Here is a 27,804-nt window from a genome sequence, read left to right on the forward strand (position 1 = left end):
GTTTCAAAACGTGCCAAAGTATCCATGACAATCACTTGCCTCCTTCATCCTACAAAGCCGTGAAACAGCTTGGATTCTACTTTCACACAGCTGAACTGTAACTACCCCTGTGCCACCTATTAGTTCTAATCCACTTCATAAAAACGACTCTGGGAAAAGCGAAGTTGCGCTTTCGTTAGCGCTTCTCCGCCGCCGGTTGCCTTCGCCTCCCCGCGACACCGCGGCAGCGCAGACGGCAGCTGCCGCTCCCAGCGGGTCCCTCCGGCGCCGAACGCCACCCCACCCTCGGCTCGAAGAGCGGACCTGTCCCCGCGATGTGTCCGTGGGAGGGGCGGGACACCCCCGGCCGCACACAGGCACCCACGCACACCCACCCACACCCACCCACCCAGAGGCGCGGCGGCAGCGGGCGGCGCCGCCAGGTGCGCCCGCCCCGGCGCGGCCCCGGGGGGGGCGGCCGCGGCTCCTCGCCCCACCCCGCCGCGCCGGGAGCTCGCCGCCCCCCGGCTGAAGTCCGGTGCCGCCGCGCCGTGCCGCGCCGCGCCGCGCCGTGCCGGGGGTGCCGTCACTCGGCGCTTCCAGCATGCTCCTAAGATGGCGGTAGCGGCGGCGGGCGGTGGCGGCGGGGGCGGCCGGGCGCAGCGCAGCGGCTGGCTGGAAGTTTTGGTGCGGGAGCGCTGGCACAAAGTGCTGGCCAACTTGGGCGGCGAGGCGCTGGTGCTGAGCGGCGAGGAGCGCCCCGACGGCGCGGCCCATAACGGCCTGGGCGGCGATGCGGCGGCGTGCCGCGGGGCCGAGGGCGGCGGGGGGGCGGCGGCGGTGCGCACCGCCTTCACCGACCCCCCCGAGCAGGTGCCCGAGGCCGTCTCCAACAAGAAGCGGTGCGTGAAGGTGCTGAAGCAGGAGCTGGGCGGGCTGGGCATCAGCATCAAGGGGGGCAAGGAGAACAAGATGCCCATCCTCATCAGCAAGATCTTCAAGGGGCTGGCGGCCGACCAGACCCAGGCCCTCTACGTGGGCGATGCCATCCTGGCCGTCAACGGCACCGACCTGCGGGATGCCACCCACGACGAGGCGGTGCAGGCGCTCAAGCGGGCCGGCAAGGAGGTGCTGCTGGAAGGTAGGGGCCGGGGGCTGGGGCTGGGGGCTGGGGGACAGCCCGGCCGCCAGCACGCCCCGGGGCGGGAGCCTTCGGGGCGGGTCGGCTGGGCTGCCGGGGAGGCGCCGTAGCCCGGCCGGGGGGCGAAGAGGTGCCCCCGTGCTTCTCGTCCCGCTCCTCCGGGCGGCTTTCCGGCGGGGAGAGTTTATTCCCCCCACCCCGAGCCGCGCCGCGACTCCCGACGGCGGGCGTTGCGGCCGCGGCCCCTCGGGAAGGGACGGGCGGGCTGCCGGGGAGACGGGCTTGAAGTTCCCGTCCTCCCGGCGGCCGCCGGAGACCCCCGCAGCCCCGTCGGCTCCGCGGCTGAGGGCTCACGCTGGGAGCCTGGCCCACCCCCGCCGGGGCGAGGGATCTTCAGGATCCGCCGCCTGGACATTTTCGCGGCTTTTCAGCCCTAGAAAGGTGGGGGGCGTTGGGTGCCGGGAGAGGAGGGGTTAAAGGAGTAAAGGAGCCCCCTCGGGCGTAAGCGGAGGGCTCGGGGGACTTTTCCCGAGCCAGCTCGAAATGACGAAACCTCCGGCTGTCCAATTCTTCCTTGCCCCCTTCCACCACCCCACTCCCGACTAGGGAAGAGGGGGAAAAAGACGCTTGAACGAAGCTGGCGGTGCCTCACTGACACATTAACCATCCCCGCGAAGCAGCGGCTTTCGTTTCCTTTCTCAAGGGTGACCGAAACAGTTTTGTAAGAAGTATACTGCCTTAGAAACCGAGCCCGGAGTAAGGAGCAGACGTTGGTGTGCATGGAGGAGGCATGGAGGGAGGGTGTGCCCCCAGCACGGGTCGGACCTTGGGGAGACCGTGACCAGAAGCAGAGCCAGGTTCCCCGGGACAGTGAGTTCATGAGGAGAGAGGCATTCACAGGCGTTTAATCCTTGTCTCCTCACAAGGACTCATTTACTTGCTCCACCTGAGAGAATGAACAGCTTCAGAAATGCCCTTGGTGCGTGTTTGATAAAGTGGTTACATATTTGCCCCAAAGTTCATTTAACCGGAGGTCAGTGGCATTAGAGGCATGCTGCTGCGCCTTCTTCCTCTGTGCCATCGCCTTCCTCCGAGCCACAGGCGCTTCCACCTCGCTGTGCCTGTAGCCCTTTCGGTACCACACATTTTTTCATGTGTGTCTTCTTGGTGCTTACTCTGAGGAGCAAAGGAGGTGCTGCTGCCGGTTAGGAGGTGCCGCTGAGGATCAGCCGTGAACAGCCAACTATGGCATAAAGTTACGGAAAAAGTTTGAAGGGGAGGGAAGGTGAGAAAATGCCATCCGCAGTAGTGTATACTGAGAAACCGTTTGGTGGTGTCCACATGACAGTGAAAACTGTGAAGGAGTTAGTGCCCCGTGACGATTTAAGAAGCTGAGGGCAATTGCGTCTCCCCTCCCTGCGTGCCCCACGCTGCTCGCAGGACCAAACTGCATCTCGTCTTTCCTCGCTGCAACCGAAGCGCTTGCGAAGATACCCGTGAAGTCTTAATACAAACTTCTCTTTGAGGTCTGAATTGAGGCTGTTGCATCTAAATTCTGTCACTGCTTTGTTTACGCAGTTTAAGGGCTTCCTGGGGTGCAGGCCAGGCAATGGCTGACCTTTGGTGTCATCTAATGAGTAATGTATATAGCGCTTGCAACAGTCTCCCTCCCTCTGTGTAGTGCCTGCAGTAACAGCACCTGAACACGTTCGGCTGTGCGAGTCCTAAAAAACCCTCAGCCTTCTTCCCAGTAGGAGCTAAGATGAAGCTGTTTCAGCGTGGACTTAGCACCCTCCTTCTCTCCACTCCTATCGTCGTTGCAGCTATTTTCTTGCATTTCTTTGCTCCGTGAAGGCTGACGTGCCTCAGTGGTTGTTTCTGCGATTGAATTTGTAATTTGTAAATCGAGAGCGTACTTCAGGAGTCATCCCTATGTAGAGTTAAAATATTCTGACACTGAACTCAGTATTTTGTCCTGCCTTTCTCTTGCTGTTTCAGTGAAGTAACCAAAATGAGACTTGGCCCCAGCATTGCCCCGGGAGGCGCTACTCCTTCAGCGGGGAACCTCTCTACATGAATGGCTTGTGTAAACAGGCAGTTTAAAACAATTCTCTGCGATTCAGTTTCCCACTTTGAAGCTCTTTCTTCAGCAGCACAGTCTAAAACAGTCCTTTTATTACTAAAGGAAGGAAAGTCCAAAAGGTTTTTTTCCCTTTAAAATAAAGGAGGGAGAGCCTTGATTTTCCTTTCCTTCCAGACAATAGGAATTTGCCATTTCCTGACTTCTTAGAGAGTTATGTATTGCAAAAAGCAGCCTGCGCTGGGGCTGGGCAAGAGCCCTGCGCAGCTCCTCTCTAGGATCTTTCTCCAATTAACAGAGCAATGCCAGCATGTGTTTCCACGGTCAAAATGTAACATCTATGTTTTCAGGGAGTTTCTGAGACTTGCTTGTGACTTCCAGACCAGGAAAGCCAAATTTGCAAAGGCATGGCAAGGTGCAAAGCATGAGAGGCATATTTCACGGTGCAACAGCGCTGTGGGTATTGCCCGATGCGTTGTGCGTTCCTGGAAAGGGTCTTACGGTTGACTGTTTCCTAGAGGTTATCAGCAGTGAAGATGTGGTCAGTATGGCTCAATATACGCAACATCAGAGTGCTGGAGCCCCTCTGTTATATAGTGTCCTTCCTAAAATTGCCTGCTCAGTGAAATGAGGCATTTACCAGCTCAGCACTAAACCGTGGTCTCTCCTGCATTCCTCTGTGGGGACGAGGGGGGTGGAAAATCCCTCCCCAGCCCTCTGCACCGTGTGTGGGTGGCAGGGCTGGCACTGGGGTGGGTGACGGGAAGTGGAAGGTCTGTGAAGAGGAGAAGGGATGGGGTGACGCTTCATTTTAACACTTGCTGCATTGATATCGGCTGTGAGCTGGTAAAAATGGAAATTATTTGCTGAAGGGTTAGGGGTGGCCTAGCTGCAGTAGCTGTCCTGGTGTGGGGTGGTACAGCTGTAAAGCCCGGTGGGAGAGGTCCTACTCTAACAAATTTAATAGGCGTCCTGGGTTGTTCTGTCCTCTCATTTTCTACCCTGAAGGGCATCAGTCTGTTGCAGTCCAGCTACTAAGCTAAAGTTGTACAAATCAGTTCCTTCGTACAGGTCTGATGTGTGGGGTTGGCCAGGGTGCCTTGAAAGCAGGTAGGATTTTATCAATGGAAGGGAAATAAGGCAACACTGTTATAGGAGGAGCTGTAAGGCACAAGGTTCAAGAGGAGAAGGAGGTGATGCTGAAGAAGGACTTGAGCCCTAAGAAATCCTGCTTTCTCCTTATCTGCAGGGATGGACCTCTTCTGCCTGCAGAGTTTATTTTCCTGTGAGCTTTCCATCGCAGCTTGGGCGTGGGTGCAGGGGAGCAAAGCAGCCAGTGAGCAGGGCCAGGGCAAGCGCTAGCATTGGGCTTGTTGGCCCTGGATGGCTTCTCAGGTGTTCAGTACATCAAGACTGAGCTTCTTGCCAGCGTTCAGAAGTGCAAAGAATCTCCCTACGTGAGAGACAGAACAGCCTCCTTGTGCAGTGTATATTTGCAGGCATGGAAGGCAGCTAAAATTGTCATGACAGCTATTGTTTGTACATATAATTTCCCTGTGGTTCTGTTAAATTGGGTCTTCTTAAATAAGCACTTTGGAAAATCAAGCAGCCCCTCTTGTGCTGTGTGAAGCACATTACATTCAAGTGAATCTCAAGACACAAAAGGTGTTTGTTTTTATCGAAGCATCCTAGATGAGAGCAGTCCCTTGGCATGCTCTGTAACTGAGCCGGTTGTACTTCAGTTGTATTCTCAATGAAAAACTGAAGTAGCCTGCACTCATGTCAGACAGGACCTCTCTGCACGATGCCGGTTTTGGATGTGGAGAAAAAAAAAAACCACATTAGTGTATTTTTTGCTAGCTGACTGCATGGTATTTTTTTAGATTGCATCACTTCCTAACTTGTTAAGAGCGTGCAGATGAGCTTCTGATGATGATGGTGGCAGGTATGCAGTGGCAGAAGGAACATCTTCTTAGTGTTGCTAGTTTCTTACTGGTTTTAAGTGATTCTCAGTTAAGCTAACACAATCACAAGGTAGGGGTTACAGTTCCTTTGAGAAGTGGTTCTCGCAGCCTCTCTGGGTTTGCAGAAGTTTCCCACAGTGAGGCAGCCCCCTGCGTAGTGAATTTTAGCATATGGACAGTAGACTATGGTCATCTTCTGTAGCCTTCTTGGGAGTAATCCACAGCTTTAAAGCAATGTAAGAGTAAGCATGGTGCAGTCTGTACTGTAGTAACATGTATTATTTTCCAAGCAGTATTTCTGTAAGAATTGTAAGAATTCTCCCCTTCCTACCCTTTTAAAATTTTCTTTGGGCGAAGCAAAGCAATTCTGCCTGTGTGAATTACATGTTGAAATAGTGCAAAATAGGCATGGGCTACTTGTTGGCTGTATTTTTCTCTCTTATCTGTGTTTTTGTGTTTCTTTCAGTAAAGTAGTGGCATGGGAGATTTCTGGGGGTTAACAAAATACAGTATTTATCCAAGAAAGTGTTGCAAGTTGTAGGGGAAAAACAAGGCACAGGGCACTTAATAAGTGCCTACGTGACGTAACTACTTACTACAGTCAGGGCTGTAAATCTCAGTGACTGCGAATTGTATGCATATTTATTCCTTACACTTCCAGTAAACCTATGGAGAAAACACTCTCTATTTTTTTTCTTTTTTCTTTTTTCTTTTTTTTTTTTTTCCAATTTTTTTGCATTTTTTGCAAATACGCAGTTAGGGAAATGCTTTGGATTTAGGGGCTATACTGAATTTCATAGCCTGTGTAGCTGCCCTTGGCACACATCAGTTTGAAAGTGAAATTGAAAGGGAAAGGAGCATCTTATTCTCAAGAATACCAGGTCTAAGCAGTCCCCGAGAATCTTAGTTTTGATTGTTTCAGCTGCCTGCAGCTGATGGGGAAGCTTAGGAACACTTGATGTGTCTTTCATTGATTAGATTAGATTACAGGCTAATTTAGCAGTCCAGACAGTCTGTATCAGCTTTCACAGATAAGAATCAGTACATCCTCTTTGCAGTAAATCTGGTACAAGCCCTCTTTCTCAGTTACTGTAAAGAAAATAAAGCAGTTGTGGGCAACACATTCCTGGATTTATGTGACCAAGTGCAGGGTTCCCCCTCAACGCCCCTGCCTTGGAAATCATTCTTCCTTAGGACTTAGTACCAGCTCCTTAAGGGTGCTTAGAAGATTAAATATGTCTAGGGATCTGGGATTCAATTGCGCATACAGAGTCTACATGTTAGGTATCATTAGAAAAAAAAGAATTTTTAAAAATCCCAGCAGTAATTCCTTTGTGGAAAATTAAATGGAAAACTTGGTATAACTCTCTGAAGAATCTTTAAACCATTATACAAAGTAAAACTGAAAGCCGAAGGCTTTTGCTATAGTTAATGAAACAGTGTTTGTATCTTAATTATGCCATGGCAGGTGCCTTTTCATTGAAGGCTAGTCCCACCCGCCCAGGAAGGAATTTTCACACAGGTGATCGCTAGTGGCACTGGCCTCTCCCCATCCTTGCCACCCGCTGGGTTTGGGTCAGAAACACTCGCTGCACGTCCGTCCCAAGGGAGCTGGTGAGGAGTCTCTGTAATTCAAATCAGAGTTTGGATTTGGGACAGCCCAATACAGGTGCTGATCCCAATAGGTTGATGGTTTCAGGTATAGGTTGGGAACGATTTTATGGGTTTTTTACTTTCTTAATCTCACTGTTTTTATAACACATGGTGTGGAGCTTCTCCTGGTAGTAATTTATCTGTAAATTTGACTGCATTTGTGTGCATTCAGAGTTTGTAAGTGTTGGAGAGTTTACCATATCTATTTGTAATCTGTTCCAGTGGTCACTTCCAGGCTTTAAGAACACATTATTTCCATTCCATTTTTCTAATTTAGATTTCTGATCATAGGATTATTTTGTACTTTATTCTGCAAGATTATGTTGCCATGGCTACTTGTTAGAATTGGTAGAGCTACTTCAGTAGAAGGGAAATTGGAGGAAACAGTAGTTCAAGAGAGCAACAGCATGCGTAAATGAACAAAATATGATGGGAACAAAGCTGTCCCAGTACTGCATGGGAGACTCACGCTTTCCAAGCCTGAAAAAATTCTTCAAGCATCTCAGAAAAATAGTTGGTGAAGAAGGGATGGTAGCAGTGTTTCTAGAACATGGGAAAAGTCTTTTAACTATTTATTATATAGGGTTTGTGAGTAGCCTATATAACACAGTTTTGCTGGCCTTGATGTGGTGGGTGGAGGTGAGCGAGATTCATCTCTCTTACCCCCCTCCCGACCTCCCATTGGTATCACTACAGCAGCTGTAGCTGGTGTGAAGTGAGCTTTGCTTGGCTCAGCCGTGTCACCTCTCCAAACCTTAAACTATGTTGAGCAGAGAAAAATACTGCTGTCAGCATAAGCTGTGTCTGTGCTAAGGGTCTTTGCCAGGACATCTGCACTTAGAGCAATCAGGGAGAGCATCGTACTGTTGTGGCAGATTAGGAAAGAGCTAGCACTCTGAATAGTGGGAATAAATAGTCTGTTTTGGCAGGGGCACAAAGCTCGTTGTAGAGATGGGAAGGAACATCAGGGGAGTGGCAGTATTCGATATATGCCTTGAGGAGCGTCACTGCAAGAAGGGAGTTAGAAGATGTTGGAGGTGAGGCATAGCTGATTTGGGCTGGAGAAGTTTGTGAGAAACTACAGGGTATGTAGGAAGTGTGGAGTCCTACTTGTCACTCGTGCTACATGTTGGAAGGTGTGTTATGAGCCTCCTTCATGCTCTTAAATAAGCGGCTGTCAGCTGCTATTTTGCAGGACCAAGAAAGCTGCTCTATGAAACTTGGTCTCCGTGCTTTAAAAGTTGGCTGATGGCCCTGCCTTCTGTGCCTTGCACTTCTGGAAGAGAGAGGTTTCATTGAAATTATGGCCTCCGACATCTTTCAATGTCTCAGAGTCCAGCAACACTGAGTAATGAACTAGGACACAAAAGTTTTTTGCCTAACACTGCTTGCAGGAGAAGTTGGGAAAAGGCAAAATTGGTTTGTCCATTGTCCACTTAGCTATCAAAACACATTTTTCTGCAGAACATAAGTTAACAAACTCGCTTACAAAAGGTTTAATCAACTGTGACTAGTCCTTCAGATTGCTTCACCACTAGATATTGCCTTGCTGTTGGGTTAAGTTTGTTCCTTCACGTAAATTAAATTAAGGCACATAATTTCTGCGTAACTCTTTGGCAGAGTTGAGTTTCCAACTGCTGCTACTGTACACTTCTGTTATGCTCTGGCTTTAATTTTGCCTGTCTAGAACTTGAACTACTGAACTGGTTACGGCTTTCACTGCACATATACTAAGGGCACGACAGAGTAGGTCACTGCCAAAGTAGCAAATCTGCATTGTAGCAATTGGGTAGAATGGAGTTCTTAATTGTAAGGAAATGAGCCAGAACAGTAGATGTGGAGAAACTGTCTCTGATTAGAAATGATTAACATACAGCACACTTCTTCTAAAAATGTTGTGCAGCTTTTTGCTGAACTGTTGGAAGTCGTGCTTGTTGGCACAGCTCTAAAAGTCATCGAAACTAAGGCTGTGGCTATGTTTATTCCTCACTGCTCAGGGGTGTTTCCGTCTAAAGATGACATGTATTTGAGCAGTGAGTCTGCTTCAGGCAGCACACAGATGAGTAACTTGTGCGTGCGTGCATCTGTGTGAATAGCTTCAGTTCACTTTAATGGCATGCTAAAAAATGGTCAATTCCTGGTATGGTGTAGGTATCTGAGAAACAGAATCCTTTCTCCAAGTATCTGAAAGTTAGGGACATATCATAACATAAAAATAAAATTAAAAAACTTTTTTTTTTAGAAAGGACAGTATCAGAATATAAATTCTCTTCTGGCAAAGGAGGCACAACTTAACTGATTTGCTCCAACAGATAACATGACCTCATGGGACTATTTATCAGCCTCATGTGCCCTTTCAGGGAAATAGGGTCATTAGTTAAGCTTTATGTTCCATTTGCCATAGGCATATTCTGCTGGTGTGATACCTATTTTGGCTTTTAACATGATCAAGTAGTTATGAGAGAGTATTGAAAGCTATACCATGGAAATAACGTATCTCCACTCTTGTCTGAGTTATTTCAATAATAGCTGTTTCCAGGATGATTTACTATACTAACACGTGTGTTTTAGCTGCCAGTGGCTCTGATTCTGCAAGGGGAGCAAGAGACAGCTGTGTGAGGGTGAAGATACTGGAGAGGTTTAGTGTTATCCAGCACCTAGCTTATGAGGCTGCCTTAAGCTAATAGTTTTAACTCAGACAGTGGGAGTTTATCTGTTTATCCTGGAATTTGGGCTTTAGTCACTGCGAAACAGCCTAGAAGGACAGAGCTGGTAGTGGGGCTGGCAGGACAGCAGTGGCAGACATGGTTTGCCTCATAGCAGGCAGCTTCCCCTTGGTCTTACTCTTGCTGGGCAGGAGCCAGTGGGATCCTTCTCTTGCTGATGTGAAGCCAAAGGAGGGATTTAATTATTGGATGTTCAGGAGTATTTTCCAGGAATGAGGTGAGTAAGATTTGCCCTCAGTACTTGCTGCTTGTATTGGGTTTGCGTGGCAATGTTTTGGTAGCAGGGCGGCTACAGGAGTGGCTTCTGTGAGAAGCTGCTGGAAGCTTCCCCTATGTCTGATGGAGCCAATGCCAGCCGGCTCCAAGATGGACCCGCCACTGGCCAAGGCCGAGCCCATCAGTGACAGTGGTAGTGCCTCTGGGAAAACGTATTTAAGAAGGGAAAAAAGGTTGCTGCGTGACAGAAACTGCAGCCAGAGAGAGAAGTGAGAATATGTGAGCGAAACAACCCTGCAGACCCCCAGGTCAGTGAAGAAGGAGGGGGAGGAGGTGCTCCAGGTGCCGGAGCAGAGATTCCCCTGCAGCCTGTGGGGAAGACCATGGTGAGGCAGGCTGTCCCCCTGCAGCCCAGGGAGGTCCACGGTGGAGCAGATATCCACCTGCAGCCCAGGGAGGACCCCACGCTGGAGCAGGGGGATGCCCCTGGAGGAGGCTGTGACGCCGTGGGAAGCCCACACTGGAGCAGGCTCCTGACAGGACCTGCGGATCTGTGGAAAGAGGAGCCCACGGTGGAGCAGGTTTGCTTGCAGGACTTGTGACTCCGCGGGGGACCCACGCTGGAGCAGTCTGTGCCTGAAGGACTGCAGCCCGTGGAAGGGACCCACGCTGGAGCAGTTTGTGGAGGACTGTCTCCCGTGGGAGGGACCCCATGCTGGAGCAAGGGAAGAGTGTGATGAGTCCTGCCCCTGAGGAGGATGAAGTGGCAGAGATAACGTGTGATGAACTGATTGTAACCCCCATTCCCCATCCCCCTGTGCCCCTGGGGGGTAGGTAGAGAATCTGGGAGTGAAGCTGTGCCCGGGAAGAAGGGAGGGGTGGGGGGAAGGTGTTTTAAGATTTGGTTTTATTTCTCTTTATTACCCTACTCTGGTTTGATTGGCAATAAATTAAGTTAATTTTCCCCAGGTTGAGTCTGTTTTGCCCATGACAGTAATTGGTGAGTGATCTCTCCCTGTCCTTATCTTGACCCACGAGCCTTTTGTTATATTTTCTCTCCCCTGTCCAGCTGAGGCAGGGGGGGCATGATAGAGTGGCTTTGGTGGGCACCTGGTGTCCAGCCAGGGTCAACCCACCACACTGCTTCAATTCTTTGTGGCTTTTTTTTTGTTTGATTTTGGGATGGTTTTTTTTGTTTTTGTGGGATTGGGGTGAGGTGGGGAGTTGTTGTTATTTTGGGGGAGGTATGCTGTGGACAGAAAAAAAGGCTTCCAAATTACCATTGTTTCCCAAAGAACACATTGTCCTTGGTAACTTTCTGGCCCTTTTGACTCTACTTGTCCTGTCTTATGCAGTGGCAGACTCTCCTGGTACACAGCCTTCTCCACAAGTGATGAGTGGCTGCGATGGAGGGGTGTCTCCAGAGAACCAGCAGGATTCCTGTAGGATTATCTACCATATAAATACATACCTAGGCACAAACACCTTAAGATGTATTTATATACATACTTCTATAATGAACAGCCCCATCAACAGGTATTCCTTGTTTGGGGCTTGACCTTCAAACGTGGTTTAGGCCAACATGGTTGTACCAACTTTAGGCTGCTGGGGCTTTGCCAGGTCTGCAGAGGCTGAGCTGATGCCTATGTTACCCATTGGGTCTCTACGCTGTGAGGGCAGCATGGTGAGCTGTCCTGGCATGGAGAGGCTTTCTGTACTGCACCCCTGGAAAGCCTCTACCAGAGCAGGGGATGTAGCTGGTTGTGAGCTCTGTCGAATAAAGTCAGGAAGATGTGCTTACTGCAAGAGAAAGGGAGCAAGCTTCAAGATGGAATGGCTTGGATGATGACAGCAGGCTCTTCGTGAAGAGCTCCAGGTTTTATTACTGTGCTTTGCCTAAATTAAACCCATCTAGATTTCAGAAGCTCAGGTAGATGGCTGGTCGAAGGGTTAACATAGATCAAATTCTTCAGACAGCTGAGGAAGTTCTGAGCACACTGGCGGAGAGAGACACAAGCAATACTTAAACCTGCCAACAAACCTCAAGGTGCTGCAGATGCCACAGCCAATCTGCTTGAAGCCACTGTTGCTCTCCTGGCTTTTGCTGCCCTCTTCTTTGCAGGGGGAGCGGTTGGGTTGCAGGCTGATGCCGGGATGTTTGTGGATGTGGCTCTCATCTAGCCCTGGGGAGGAAATGTGTATTCCTGCCTTCAAAAAGGTAAAAAAAACCTCGTAGTAACTTCAGTCTTCTTCATGTTTGTGGAACGCTGGAGAACTGTCCAGCCAAAAAGGCGATAACAGAAAACAGCGTTTTAATTCAGGAAGAATGCAAGTGAAGGCAACTAGTTTTAAAAAGTTCCCAGTCCATTCAGTCAACGGCTGTCTGTATAAATCAGCCAGACCTAAGTGATGTATGAGCGCAGGTCGTAAAGAAAACACTGCAGTAACAAACTAGTGGAATTTCCACTTAACACATTAAAATCAACCCTGAAAGGCTCCATTAAGGAAAGCCATAAATTGAAGTTCTAAGAGATGGTGTATAAAATATCCCTGAAACTAAAAATGATCCTCTGTCAGTTTTATGTTTTCCTTTCACTGTGTTATATCTATTTTATTAAACATGTGGGATAGACTATCAAAAGAGCAGCACTTTGTCTGTGAAGCCTTGAGGAAATAAATAGTGAGTCTGGTCATATTATAAATTTCATCCAATAAAAAGAAAGTTAAATTGATTCTGGGCTTTGCCTGTGTAAGGACTTCTATGCTAGGACCATTCTGTGTTGATCTTGTTTCATATATATATATATTGAACTTTTCTGCTCGGCTTACCTTGAAGGGTTAGTATTTAATGCTTGAGTTTTCATTCAAGTGCTGCCAGAGCTTTCTGTCTATGTGCATAAATAGTATTAAGACCTTAGAAAGGTTTCAGGGTTCACTCTCTTAACAAAATATTGAGGAACAAATACCTTTTGGTTTTTGAGGGAGGAAGGGAAGGGTGGACTTAAAAACACACAAGTTTCTGTGGGAATCTTTACGATGTTTTAATTTGAAATAGCATTTTATATTTAAAAAGAAAGCTATTTGCTTTCAAAAGGCTGATTGGAACCTGCATTTAAAAACTTTTCTAAGTAGAATTTTCTGTGTGGAATAGCAGACAATTACCCAATGTACCTTCTCCTTGTGGAAAATCTTTGCAATCATTTTACGTTTATCAACAGGAAATTTTCATGGCCAAAAAGTTTTGACCAACTCAGTGCAGTAGTTTTTTCCCATTTTGTTAAAATATGTAGTTAATTTCTGTAAGTGCAGGTATTTATTCTGTTCTTCAGAAACTTTAGGCATGCTGTTCTCCTTAGTCGCTTTGTTCTGTTTCTTTTCTATCAATATGCATATTGTACGAAGTGGATAAGGATGTATATTTGGTATGAGCCAAGACAGACACACTTCCAGTGGAGAAGTCACAAGTGATATATCACATGAATTCCTGTAAGACAGTTACATTTGATCTTTTCAGTTAGTCATAGTTCTGGGGGTACACTTCCTTGTTGCTGTGAAACTCGCAGTAGAAGCCTGAACTACAGAGGGAAATGAGGAAGAAACTTCTTAAGTCTCTAATACTTGCCTAAAATAGCTCTTCTAGGTGTAATTTTAATATCTCCTCAAAGTAAATTAAATTGGCCTACTACCTTTTTAGCTTTTGCTGTATTAAAAACTTTGTGTAGAACTGTGTGTATATGAAGGAACCAGTAACTGTTCATGAAACCATACAGAGTGGGAAATTATCTCTACAGGGGAATATGCGATGCATTACTTTGTTTCTTTATTTTCCCTTTGCTTTCTTTCTATTCACCATTGTGTTGGCTGATGTTGGTTTAGGAATGCTTTTAAATGTCGCTGTTTAATTCCAGAGCTGACCTAGCCCTGGTGTAGGCACAGCTATAAATGTCTATCAGCAATATTACATGGGCACAAGGTACCAGTGGGTACATACATACAGTGTATGCCGTGAGCTTGCATGCGTGTTGTACATGGACTTGCTCATATCCAGGACAGAATTTGTTTGTTGTCAGTGGTATGTAGATTAAGTTAATTGTTCTATGAAAATGGAAATAAATAAGAGTCTTGATTATACCTGCACTGAAGGAGTCTCTGGGTTGATTCATTTGCTGGAGTGCTTCACAGAAGGCTGCACCTGCAGTTTTGGTTTTTCTCAGGGTCTGTGTTCTCCGCCTGGACCCCACTGTCCATGTCTGGCTATTTGTGGCTGAGCCTCCAGCCGTGAGCGGGCAATGGCCAGGCTGGTGGGGACACCCTGCCGTCTGCTAGAGAGTGCCAAGAAAGGGGAGTGAACGTGGAGCAGAAGGTGGGAGAGCGAAAGCCACCTCCTCTTCAAGTTGGCCTGAATTTTCATATTGATTTCAGTGGGATTAGGGTATTTTTTAGCAAGCAATATTGACATAAATCACTGATGGGAAAAAAAGGTGCTGATGCAGCTTTATCCTGTCTCTGGTACCTACTGCATTAATTCTCCTTTAAAATAATATGGACAGATCTTTGGTCCTTACTGGAGCCACTTCGCTGGCTTCCTGTGTGGCTAAAAAGACCTGCTCATAAGTTGAGGCTCTATGTTACATGCTGCTTTACTGTGCTTACCAAACCTGACCCCATACTCCCCCTCCACAACCCTTTCGGCTTGTCCCTACTCCCTTCCCGCTCCCCCAAAGACTGATGAGCAAAGGCATTGTAAAATAGATGTGGCAGCAGTTCAGTCTCTGAGTTCAGTCATTTTGTGCAATAATAATTGATTGAACAATTGTTGTTTCTTAATCTACTGTTCAGTGCTAATCATAAAGGTTGAATAATTTGGCGCAGTCGGATCTGTGCCTAAGCTATGGGTCCTCGTCTCAAATTAGGAAAGCATCAAAATGTTACTCCTGCAAACCTCTTCGGTTTCTCTTAAATTCCAGGGTGACAGATACTGTATCAACAGCTTTCCAAAGGATGTTTTTTCCTTTCTTGTTCAGAGCTAAGCTCTGACCTCTGCAACAGCAGAGACACACTAAAAATAATGTTTAACCGGAGCAGGAAGCAGTCATTGTTTTTGGAGACAACAAAAATGTAGTTTCAGGTGAAGGCTGGTTTGTAGAGTTATGTTTTCTCCAAAAAGCTGCACCCAGCAGAAATTTGACCTCTTTCCTGTTGAACAGGAGGCTTGTAAGTGCCCTCCTGCTCTCCCTGTAGCACTGTCAATGCATAGATCATTCTCCAGGAGAAATTAAGAGTTTGCTACTACCTTGGTGCCATTGCAGTGTATAATGCCAGACTGTGACGGTCATCAGAGGTATTCTGGATTTGCAGAGTACACCAAGCCCAAAGCCTGTGCATGACTTGCCCCTGACCCAACAATGCAGTGCTCTTCTGCCCCCTTGATTTTTTCTGGATATCATTCTTCTCCTTTCTGGCTTCTGACTGCACTGTTTAGGATATGAGGCAACATCAGAAAAAGTTTGATGTTTATCAGCCAGATTATGCAGGAAAACCTGCAGTTGTAGCTGAACAAGTAATTGCATAATCATAACAGTAGCTTGCTGACTCTATCCCGGCTGGCTGCTCTGTGTATTTGAACCCTGGCAGATCCCTGCTGGGGATGAATGCTGTGTCCGGGCAGGCTCCATCAGCTGCTGATGGTCACCTGGCTAACAGCCAAACCTGATGGTTTTCTTTATCTCTAAAGAGGTGCAAAGTTGCAACCCCAGTTTAAGCGTGATTGAAAAGTGACAGAACTGGTATCATCACAAGGTGGTACATAAACTGCAAGTCTGCTGTATTTTGTGTCTGAGGTCTTGCAAGAATTTGGACTAGCTCAGGAGCCCTGAGTCTCCAGGCCTGGAATGCAACCCAATTACCTTGTGTTTTTTTCTCTTTTAAATACGGCATCATTAGAAAATACAGTGAGTCGAAACTAACCCCTAATTCTAAACCTGTACTCATAGCTTTGGAAGAGTGTTGCAAAGAAAGCTCTTACAGTATTACATGAAGAGTACCCAGTTAAAGGACAATAACTGACTCAGAAAAGTCAAGCGACACACAGCTCTGCAATAATAACCCCATGCTTTTTGAACATTATTTCCTTGGTAAATGCTAGGAAAAAAAAAATAACGTGAGTCTGATTTGACAGGCACTTCAGCTGCAGTGCCGCCAGCATCGGCTCCTCTGGGGTTCAGTTCTGGCTGAAGGACCCCCGTGGAGCAGCCTGAGCCCTCTGAATAGTCCTGCCGAAGGACACTGTGTATGAGCCACAGTGGCCAAGGAGGCTGGAGAAAAGAGGGACTGTTAGTCTCAGCTTGCTCCAGGGGGAGGTTTGCTTCTGTCCCAGAATCACCTCCTACCATGTCCCTGTTTAGTATGGAAGGTGATGGAGGGGACTGAGCCGTGAGGGGCACGGGCAGCCCCCCTTGGACCAGCCTTCCTCACGGCTGCCTCGTGCTAGAGGATCCGCATGGCTGGTTCCACAGCTCCTATGCACAGTTACTCCCTGGAAGTGCTTGCAAAGCAAAAGTAGGTCACACTGTCTTTTCAGCCTTTAAATAAATATTGTATAATAACAATATATGAAAATAACAATATATGAAAATAGATGAAAGTACTCCACTTTGTAGGCTGAAGCAGGGTGGGCAGGCAGCAAGGTCAGGCAGAACGCCCTATCCAGCTCTCTGCAGTGTGTGTATAGGCTGAAGTTCAGTGTGTATAGGCTCCTCTCTCTATGCCCTGATCCTGTAACTACATATATGAGGATGACCTTTGCATACATAACATGTCTTAATTGATTTCACTGAAGCTAAGTTTGGGTAAGGCTACGCAAGATGAAGACCCACAATTTTGTTTTTCCTTTCCTGTGGGCACGAGTGCTGACTGCACTATATAAAGCTGCTTGCTGTTGAGCCTGTCACCGTTCAAGGTGAGGAGAAAAAGTGTTCATGTTTTTATTAACATTCCTCCCTCCCAAGCTACGCCGCACCAAAACAAACAAGCAAATGGTAACGATTGCCAAGGAGAGAAGAACTGTTTTGCAGATCATAGCTTTTTCTGCTGGAAAAAATGTAGCCATGTTTAACTTACTTTTAAAGAGTGGCAATGTTGAATATACAAATGAAACTCCGATTTACACAGTTGAGATTTTCATGAGTGCTTCACACACACAAATACTCTCAAAGTGCAACATTTTGAAATAATGACATTTGCTAGGAACAGTCTTTGGGAAATGGGACAGTGCTTGCGTTTTTACCCTTCCCCCTTCGACGCCAGCCTGTGTCAGGCTAACGATGGGAGCCAGGCGGGAGGACCGCGGCCAGCTCTGAACAGATCGGCCTTTGTGTCCCCAGCACAAACGTCCCTCTTCTTTCTGAGGGAATGGGCAAAACGGGTTCTGACCCAGCACGACCGGCTGTTTGCAGCTTGTCCATCAGCAGGAGGGAGACAAGTGCCTCCTCTGTGTCCCCGTTAAAACGCTGCTGCAGAGCGAACTGTCGAGCAGGCAGTTAAACAGTTTGAATCTTTATGAGCCAAAGTTTAACATCGGCCATGAGGTATTTCAGCTGTGTCACAAGATTGCCCAAGTTGCTCTGCAGAGGTTTTCTCCTCTGATTAGCGGCTCAGAGCTGCTTCGCTGCCCTGGAGCACCGTGCGGTGCAGAGGTGTAGTGGTGCCCAGCAAAGCCACTGCTGGTTGTTTCTTTTTTTGGAAGCTTAGGTCTTCAAGTGTTTAGTAGGAATAGCCTTTGTGGAAACAAGTTAGCAATGACAAAAGCCAGTAATAACCTCTGCCACTATTTGTTACTTTGGAAGATGTGCCCTCGTGAAATTTAGGAGGAGAGTTGGAGTTGATGTAGAGTCTAATTATGCCCTTTTCGTTTGTATGATGCCTCACACTGAATCTATCCAAGTGCTTGGTATTTTTACTAGTCCTAAGTAAACTCTGTTCAACTTAAGTTACTTCCCAGGGCCCAAGAGCTATTCTCAGTTTTTCCTGAGCATGGTGTAGCATGCAGCACCTCTTACCTTCAGCAGCAGAGAGGTGGGATGTCTGGGACTGTAGTTCTGGGCTTTGCCAGTGTTGTTGGTATGGTTCCTTTGGCTTTATCTCAGTTACCCATCAGAGGAGGAAGAGGAAGACATTTAAAAGCCCTTGCTATCCAGAGCACTGCTCAACTGCTGCATCACCTGGGATCCCCGCTGCCTGTCCTCACCACTCAGCCAGGCACATTGTAAGCTGCTGAGGTTCATCAGGCTGTACCTAATGTGTAGCAAAGTGTGGAGTGTTTCCATCAGCAGGGCCCACTCTTTTCACACCCTACCTGCTGTGTAGGGAGTGTGTTCTGACTTCTGTGTTTGCTAGTTTTGCTCCAGATCCTTCTACCTCAGTTAATGACATGGAGCCAGGCTTGGGACATGGGCAGCCATGAAGCTGGAGCCTACAGGAAATGAGTACATCATCTCCGAATGTTCTGTCATTTTATTTGTAGCAGTGGTGATGGACTGTGAGAGGTGGCCCCAGTGGCTGGCAGCCAGGCTAGGCAGTATTATTAATGTCTAGTAACACTGATTAGAAATCAAGTGCTGAAAAAGCGTTGTGCTGGAGACAAAGTCCATTCTTTGTTCCTCTGGCTCACTTGTTACAGACTGATCCTTCTCTGCTTCTCTGTGGTTGTGGTCTGGTCTAGCCTTTAGCAAATAAAGCCAAGCAAAACATGTCTTTTCTGGCCTGGTTAGCTGGCACGTTCGCTTCTGGGTCATGCTTTTTGATGTTCGTGCTGTAGAGGTAACAACAGAAGGGAGATGTGGTCGTGACACCTTGGCGTGTGAGGTCCTGGCATGGTCTTCCCTCTGGGGTGGAGGAGCACTGAGGCAGCACAGCGTGAGACTGGATTGTGGCTGGGATGCTATCATCACCCACCAATGTTGATTATATCCCATGGAGAAGGAGGGAAGATGCCCCACTGATACCATCCCAGTACCACAACTGCCAGAGAAATCTGTCATCTTGGTAGTTTCAGACCTTGCTGGGCTCCTCGGCAGCATCCTGCAGCCAGACTGCAGACCAGGCTTCTAGGTAGACTTTAATTTCCTATCAAGAACTATTGTATTAATGGCTTAATTCTTTTTTTAAAGGAGCTATGAAGGGGACGTCATTGTTTTAGCACTCAGAGAGTGCAAGAAAGAGCCCTTTACCTCCTAAATTTTTGACGTTCTTGACTGATTGTGAGATATGCTAACAGGGAATGTGTTTTAACAAGGATGCAGAGCTAGAGGCCACATGAAATTAAATTTTAATCTAGGCTCCCGTCAAGCTGTAAAAAGGCATTTGACTTTGTTTTGAGGGGTAATGTATGGGATGCAGTCTTTGCTCTTAAAGGAACATTATCTAATTGGTTTGGGCTTTTGGTTGAAAGGATAAAATCATTCTCCCTTTTCCTTTTTTTTTTTTTTTTTATTTATAAAATGGACTTGCTTGTATCTTTGAGTGCTTCCTTTTGCTGGCTTTATACTGTGCTTTTTTACTGATTGTGTAGTGACCTTTGCTATCCCCAAAATCTTAATTTCTAATTCTGAGCATTAGAAGGTAATAGGCAGAGAAAGGTGCTTGTGATTTTGCTTTTGTTTTCCCCTTTCTCGGGGGTGTTCAGACCTTTAGAGAGGATTCCTCTTATGTTAGGCATTTAGGCGATGCTGAGCATCCCTGCTCTCAGGATGGACAGCAGAGAGAGAAACAGGCTGAGTGGTCCTTGGGAGATGCCGCTCTCCCTCCTCACTTACTACAGGGATACTAGCTTGGCTTCTAGTTACACCTCTTAGGTGATTAAAGTTATGTGACGTAGATCCCTCCCTTATAATGTTTTTCCAGCTTTTTCTTTGCAACCTGAGAACAGTTCTTGATTTCTCAGTTCTCACTCAGTTATGTAGTTCTTCAGAATTGGGGATTTTGAGGGAAACAGAGAATTTGTGCAGAGCAGGATACAATCCAAAGAGCAGGAAGTGCTACGTATCTTTGTTGCAAGTAATACAAAAAAAGCATATATATTCTTTGAGAATATTAGAGTGTAACTGCATCGTACGCTGGCCTTGGCAGGAAACTTGCATAAGAAAAGCCCATCCCTGTGCTGCAGTGCACCTCTTTGTGGTTGCACTGATTTAACTGCGTGCAATGCCATGCCAGAAGCAGAGTTTTTTTAAATTACATGGGCTCCAGAAAAGATGTAATCTCTAATGCTTGTTTTTTGGGTGATGCAGTTTACAGAGCAGACTTGGAAGCCGGCAGAAGGGAGCCATGGACTCCAGTATGAGGCAGGAGAAGCACTGAGGCTGGAGGAGGAACCCAGTGAGGTGGTTTTGTCACTGAAGCCAACGTGTTGTGAAACTGCAGCCTGAACCGAGCGGGACTTTCCTGCCCTCCTCCTGGCCTCGGCAGCTCATTCCTGCTCGTCCACCCGAGCTCTGACCACTGCTCCCCTGTGGCCATGCTGCATGTTGGGGTGCTCCAGGTCCCCAAGTCAGCTGCCTGAGCGGCAGCAAGGTCAGGGGAAGCTTGAGTCATTACAAGTCCCTTTTGGGGGACAGCTCACGTTTAGATCCGTGTAAAGCCGTTGTGAAACTGCACCCATCGTGCTGAGGCTTGTCTTGTTATTGTCAACATGCAATGGATGAAATCGGGCCCTGGTGAAATCGACTTCAAACACTCAGTGATGGAGCAGGGCCAGGATCACTCTTAGTGTTGCTAATTGTGCCACAGTTGAGAAAAAAACCCACCCTTTACTTTGGAAAGTGCCAGACTTACGTGTGACAATCTTGAATTTTCAGTGTTAATTGTGTCACCTACAAGTTAAAGCGTGCTTCTTACCTGCTTTGTATTCTGCGTATCCCAGCTTTTATATAACCTTGTGTTGCTGCATAAAGGATTGATATAAATCTTTCATACAGGCTGTCTCCTGGATTGTGTGTGGGAGTGGGAAATTCTGCAGAAGTTAAAAGTACCTGTCCTGAACAAAGGCTGGGTTGATTTGATAGCAAAAGCAATGATCTTGCAGTTGAAGTGAGGAGCAAGAGCCAGAAAATTCGACACCCCCCATTACCTCTGATGGGCGAGAAGAGGGACAGCTGAGTCTTCTGGTGCCCAGGAGCAAAGCACAGACTCAACGGAGACTCTGGAGTTGTGCATGTTTAAGTGTTGATTTGGATTAAGACAGGAAGGGAGGCTGAAGTGCAGAGCTTTACTTGTATACACCTTGCTTAGGGAGTAAATGCATCTTATTCATGAATGGGTTTATGTACAGATAATCCCTTAGTTTCATGCTCTTGCTAGCCATGCATAGACACGTCTTAAAAGCTTCCAATTCACTCTGTTCCTGGGAATGCTGAATTTGGTCCATACGGTGCAGCTGATCACACTTTAAGTGTGGGAATCCTGTGATTTTTTCAGTGCTTGCATGGGTCTTAGATCTAAATGACTTGTTCTGTGCTAACTGCAGCCACTCTGTATTTACTCTGCCTTGAGGCCATTTAATTACATTGACTCTCCTACCAATTTCACAGAGCTTATAGCTGTTTGAGGTGCTTTCTGAGCTCTGCAACCTTTCCAAATGCTCTAGTTTATTTATGTAAGATTTTTTTAGTATACTATTTCCTTCTGTATTCAGTCCCCGTCCTATTAGTAACCAATTTCATTTTTTTTTAACTTGTTGCTTATTACTTCTGTTATTTATGCCTTCTTCCTTCTGAGTCTTGGTGACTCCAACCTAAGTGTGCGGGTTCTTTGCACCTCCACCAGTATTTTGTTCCATTGTATGCTCTTCCAACATTATAATTCATCTGGCAATGCTACTCAGAACACCCGGTGTTTGAATGCTTGAAGACTTACTTTCTTGGAAGAAATATTTTATTTAAAACAAAAAATTCAGAAAGCATCCCCAGAATTGTAAGAAGCTTATCTTCATTAGCTAAATTAGAAAATTGTGAAGTGTTGCAAAGATATGAGAAAAAAAAAACCAGAAAAAATTGGGATTAGCAGGCTCTGAAAGCTCTGAAAGGATCTTGGGAACCTGAGTCACTACTCTGTGCAAAGCGGTAGTGACCCTTAGGTTTGGTTGCAAGACTGACTGCCTCAGGCCCGCAGGATGGCTTTGCATTTTCTTATTCAGGAGTTACAACTTCCTTCTTAGCATGAGACTGCTTTCCAGGTCCTTGCTCTGGCTCTTCCAGGAGATTGAGTGGTGCAGTGTAGAAATGCAATTTTGCATGATCTAGAGACTTTAGTGTATTGATCAGGGGTGAGTTAATGCATGTTGGAGAATTTGGGGTGTGGCTGCATTATGCTTAAAGCTTTTCTAAACAGTTATTGCTGTGGCACTGACCTCCTTCCACCCCCAGCTGTGTGTTCCTGACTCTTCTTTGTGTGGCTCATGTAACCCTGAACTGTCCCTTACGTGAATACGGGTGGTTTTGCAATCAGGCAGGGAGTTGGTTCACCCAGCTGAACACGAGGAGTGTGTTTTCATGTTGTTTCATCAAAAGGGTGAAAAAGATTCCCTACCCGAGCATCTCTTCTGATCTCATTGCGGGCTCTGGCCCTGCTTGCTTTGTGGCCAGTTACTGAATGGCACCTGACTGCATCCCTTAGACTTGGGCTAGTTTATGATCACTTTTATGGTTTCTCCCCCAGTGCAGTGCCCCCAGCACAGCAGAGGGGGTGGCAAACAGTAATTCATGGATAGGACTGAGAAGTTGGCTTGGTACTTCTTAAACCTGCTAGAGAAATCACGATTACATGCTAACCAGTTTCAGCCTGCAGCTGGAAGGCATGGTTTGTGAGCAGCCACTGAACCCCTTGCTTTCAGTGGCAGCAGCCTTCTTCACGTAGTGATACATTGTTCTGGTTTGGTGGTTTTTTTCTTTCCCCTTAACTGATACGTTTTAGCGTAATATCAGTTTATCTGAAACTTTCAAATTCTGGGAAAGTACAAGAAATAAGAACCATTTTGTCTGAAAAAGTGACTAACTCCTTTTTGGGGGGTTATTTAAATTAATAAACATGACTAAAAAGCTCTAGAATGGGGAGGCCATGGAAACCCCTTGCTGCCGATAGCCCAGATGGCATCTCTCCAAACTCACGGTGTGGGCAGACAGACTGCGACACCTCATGTGTCCCTTTCTGTGCTATTTTATCCTGTTTTTTGAGAAATATGCACAAAAGCTTCCCCTTCGGGAGAGGACTGAACTGCATCAGCCCTTTTCAGAGATGGCCTCAGCACGGAACTGGCTGTTTTCTGAGGTTTTCTGTGAAGACACAGCCAACAGTGAAGGCAGCAAGCCTGGAGATCAGCATGGCTACATGAGTTCCTGGCCTTCAGGTTACCTTTTAAATATCCCTAAACAGTGTTGGGCAGAGTGCCCACGAGAAAGGACACAGTGGAGGCAGTCAGAAAACCTTCAGGGAGCTTTGGGTGTAGAGCAGATGAATGGTGGCACTGTGTCAGTTTATCTTAACACTTGATACAGTAAAATCACCTTGTTTTCCCCTCCTCTCTCTCCTTGTCTTCTCCTCATCTCCTGGATCCCCAGTGGCTGGTGTGAGCTGCCACCGTCCCTTTTGTTCAGAGATGCTGTGGGGTGGTGCTGGTGACACCAGGATGGAGAGCATGGCCCAGGGCAAAGGTAGAGGACCAGACTGTATAGTTGTGCTTGATGCACCCATAAGGACGATCTTTTTTTCTTTTCTTTCCTTTTCTTTTCTTTTGTATGTAAGCATCAAATCTTTCATGCTGCACCTCTACATGTATTCCTGTAGTTGTTCTTGCTCTTCCAAGCTCTTTTACCCGGCTCTGCGGGCGAATTTCTTGAGACCTCACAAGCATTTATCTGTCATCCTTCCTTCTCCCTCAGACTTTAGTTTTTTTCTTTCTTTTTTTTTCCCTCTAAGCTAGCACCAAGACCAGGTGCCTAGGCAGCAATTTTCGATACAAATCTCTGTTTCTTTGCTTTCCTGAAGTTGCACCCTCCCTGAAAAGCGACTTGGGCTGACCAAGGTCTGTGCCCTTTCCTGGAGCACGAACAGCTCTTTGGCAAAGACTTTCTTAGCTTGTGAACTTTGTGCATTAAGTTACAGAAACTCCTCACTCAGTTTTAGTTGTGGGGCAAAGCCAGGTCTCAGCTACACCTTTCTCAGCTCCTCGAGGAGGTTAAAGTATTCAAAGTTCAACACTTCAGAGCCTACGAGTTTTGCACAGGACAGAGGAGGTGGGAGGATTTGGCATCTTTCTTGCAACAACAAAAGCAGCAGGAGGTGCAAAATATGAGTTTGAGACTCAAAACATTTTTTTTAATTTATCCTGAAATTAAGCAAGCTGAATCTGGAAAGGAATTAAGGCATCTGCCTTTTAACTTATTTTGGCAAAAGTGTAAGCCCTCTTTACACTAGTAATGTTCCAGGAAGAACAGCATGGACCTCAGAAAGTATGGTTTCGTGTGCCATAGCAATTTGAATCTTTCAATTTTGGGGTGCGCAAGCTTAGCAGATATGCTAATAAATGTGTCCAATATTGAAATCTTTGTAAATGTTGATGTTTACTCCTGCTGATAAATCTAGAAGTCTCCTCCTTAAATGAAGGTGCAGTTAGAGAGGTTGTAAATGTACTCTTTATACAGAGAAGTGTCTCTGAGAAAGCAAAAAACACATCTCCAAAACCAGCAGAAATTAGAGATGAGGAGTCATCTGCCATCTAATCCGAGGGACCTGCCAGAGCACAGCAGTGAAGCTAGCAGCCCTCACTTCAGTTTAGGATTTTTGATGATTTATGCTTGAAAATACTGTTCTTAATTTCCATGACAGAAGAATACCAAGTTTCACAAATGTTTCCAATTCACACATAAAAATAGAAAAATGGAAATTCTTACCATCTACTAAAGCTTCAAAGGAAGTAGTTATGTTTAGTTAATTAGTTTTGCTGTTTAAATATCTACAATCCATCCTTTCCTGGCTTATAGATTTAGCAAAGAATCTATTATGGAAACGGATAGCCTGGAGGGAGCATATCTGCCCTGTAAACCCTTTTAGCTGATCGGTATTATGAATGTATGTGAAATGTCAGCTTTGTTCACATGCAGGAATAAAGAATGCTTTTCTAATGTGCTTTCTCTTAATCTGGTGCTTGATCAGAAGTTTTGGCTTCACAAACCAAAGCAGTAGAGAGGGTGAACAGGAAACAGTGTAGAAAACAAAAAGGAGCCAAAGCATGTTCTTTGCAAAATATATGAGGCTGATGCCCAGAGACTTTGGCAGTAAAGGCGTGCAATCAGGCTAGCCCACCGTTTTCTTCATTTGGTCTGTCTGCATCTGTGAAATACTCTATGAGGTGAGCCTTCATCCTTGTGCAAGAGGAGCCCAACGATTCTCTGTTTGCCTTTTCTCTGCTTTCATGTCTTCTGGGTCACCATTGTTCATATATTTTTTTCCTGGTTCCCTCTTCTGTGTGTTGCCTGGTGCAGTGTCCTCATCGCAGCAAGCCCTCACTGCCTCTTCAACACTCAGACATGATTAAGCAGCCTCTGGAGTTTGGGCAAGTTGCTTGCACAAATGCATTGGAGCTGTTTTTTTTTTTTTTTTTTTTAACTCAGAAGCTGAACTGCTTAAAACACCTATTATTTTTGCACTACACTTTAAGTTATGAATTTTCTTGCTATTTCTGTTCTGTATTTGCTTCACACTAAATATGTAGTCATCTGCCTTTCACAAACCTACAAAAAGTGCAATTTAAGGACCCAATCCATATTTGAGGATTGGGTCCATTACAAGCTGGCTAAGAAAACTGTCCTCGTATTCAGAGCAATGGTATTTTCTACTCTTTTTTCCCCCTAGTATCTCAGTTGCTGAAAAAAATGGGGAGAATGTCTCCACCAAATCAGCATATTACAAAGGCAGTACTAATTGAAGACTGAAGTTGTGCATACAGGTGTTTGTGCACTTGTGTGCACAGTTTAACATCTCTGAAGCTGAGCAACAGAAATTTGTCCCCTTCTAAAATCAGCAGTCACTTTCAAAGATGTGGATTTTAATGGCAGTAAAGCACATTGGGGTTTTCTGGTGGAAAATGGGAGCAAGAAATAAAGTCCGCAGAAGCCTTGCATCCACTGGATTTTTAATAATGAAATGATTCTTTCTTAAATTGCAAGGGAACAAATATTACAGTTCATTTCAATGGGATCTTTGAATATGGTTAGTGTTAATGTACTTCATTTGCTGTAAGAATGATTTTTTGGTTGCATCTTTTGCAGAAGACCAATTAAATTCCTTTGAATGCACTAAGACTGTAGGAGATTAAAAATAAAAACCAAAATCATTCAGACAATTTTGTTCTTGTTACATATATGCAGACATAAGTAATGTATGGAATTGGATTTATGCCTATACATTTTTAAACATTTTGGTATTTGTTTGGATGGTTTGGTTGGTTTGTGTGAAAACACGTGCACTCTTCAGGTAGGTACCTTCGTGGGTGAATAGGATTTTGTACATTTTTTTCATGTGGCCTCCTAACGGACTGCTGGCAACATGACACCCCAATTCCTTAGCAGGTTGAGTGCTCTGAACTTCTAATCGAAAGACCTCGTGGGACTCTTCCTTATTTGTGCAGCTATTAAATTGAAGCAAGTTTTGAACAGTTGGGCTTTTGCAAACATCCTCTGTTTACTCAAGAAAAGTTTTTTTTGGGAAGTAGCCCATCTTTATGTGGGGCTACTAAGGGTATTGATATTTCAATCACTTTTACGGCAGCTTGGAGAATACTAATTGCAGGACCGATTTGATAGATTTTGTCAGTACTTTTTCATTACTTGAAGTAACAAAGGCTTATTTAGGGCCGTAGGTGGACTAAGAGAAAAATGTCCTGCCTTGCAATAGTTTTCGATGCTGCTGGGAGATGCAAAGTGTTTTGTTGACCCAGCCCAGCAGACAGACCAGAGATGTATTTTGTCTTGATCTTGTTATTGTGAAGGTATGAGATTACCTCTGAGAGGAGGAGAGCTAGAGAGAAAATTAGTCTTGGGGCTTACTCAGCCAGTCTATCTCCAACTGAGTCATTTATATTTGTCAGTATAGTGTTGCCTTGGGGAATTTTTTGCACTTGTTAAAAATAAAGACAAACCTCAGGGGGGTGGGGAGTCTGGACAGCATCGCATTGGGGTGTGGGAACAGCGTGGGCATTTGGCCTCCTTGCGACATCCTGTTTCCCCAAGTTATCACAGCAAGTTTGTGCTCATTTTCCAGCCTGGCTTCCTGAGTCCCTCCTCTCACCATGCCCTCCCGCCTTTAACTCTTTTTCTTCCTACCTTGGCTAGGAAGGAGGAGGACTTGACTGCTGTGTGCGAAGCTGCTTTTGCTGCTGTTCCGTGTGGAGCTGGGGGACGGAGGTTGAGGACCTTGCCTGGTGTGAATCCAGAAAATGGTGGCTGGGTCAGGCCACTACTAAAGCATAGGTCCCTGGGGGAAGGGAGATCTCTTCCTGCAGCTTTGCTGGCTGTTGGCATCTCATCTTTCTGGGGGGACAGCAGTTGGCGAGCATCCCTGGAGGACATCAGTGAGTGAGGGCTTCACCCCTGGCCTGGGGTGGGGTGGGCAGCCCACTGCCAGCCGCTGGACACTCTCTGAAGGATTTACATTGGCAATGTGTAGGAAGCGTGCAGGGCTGCTGCTGCTGAGCAAGCCACTTTCCAAAGCTGCGGTGAAGGTGTCCTCGTCCTGCAGCTCCCCCTGGGCCGGGATCACCCTTAGATAAACCATGTTACAGGTTTGTTCCCATGCGCGGACATAAACATCCATATGGATATGGCTGGATGTCTGCCACCGCAGGGTCCTCTCTCTTACACTGGCTAGTAAGCTGGTATTTAGGGGGAAAAGTATAAAAATCTGCCTGAGGGTGAGGTGCTCCTTCCCTTTGTATCCCCCTTCTGCCTCCGGGCAGTTGGCAGCTGGGCACTTGTGGAGCCAGGCGTTGTACCCCAG

General features: G+C 46.3%; 1 protein-coding gene across 1 annotated transcript in view; it reads left to right on the plus strand.

The window, feature by feature from the left end:
* The first annotated feature begins 487 nt into the window (after positions 1-487).
* SNTB1 (syntrophin beta 1) overlaps positions 488-27,804 on the plus strand; it is a 118,115-nt gene continuing 90,798 nt past the window's right edge. The window contains exon 1 of the mRNA XM_030011629.2: positions 488-1,120. Coding sequence (XP_029867489.1) covers positions 595-1,120 — 526 coding nt within the window. The 5' untranslated portion in view covers positions 488-594. The remainder of the gene's footprint in view (positions 1,121-27,804) is intronic.

The sequence above is a fragment of the Aquila chrysaetos genome, chromosome 4 (assembly GCF_900496995.4).
Source record: "Aquila chrysaetos chrysaetos chromosome 4, bAquChr1.4, whole genome shotgun sequence".
In the NCBI taxonomy this organism is placed as follows: domain Eukaryota; kingdom Metazoa; phylum Chordata; class Aves; order Accipitriformes; family Accipitridae; genus Aquila; species Aquila chrysaetos.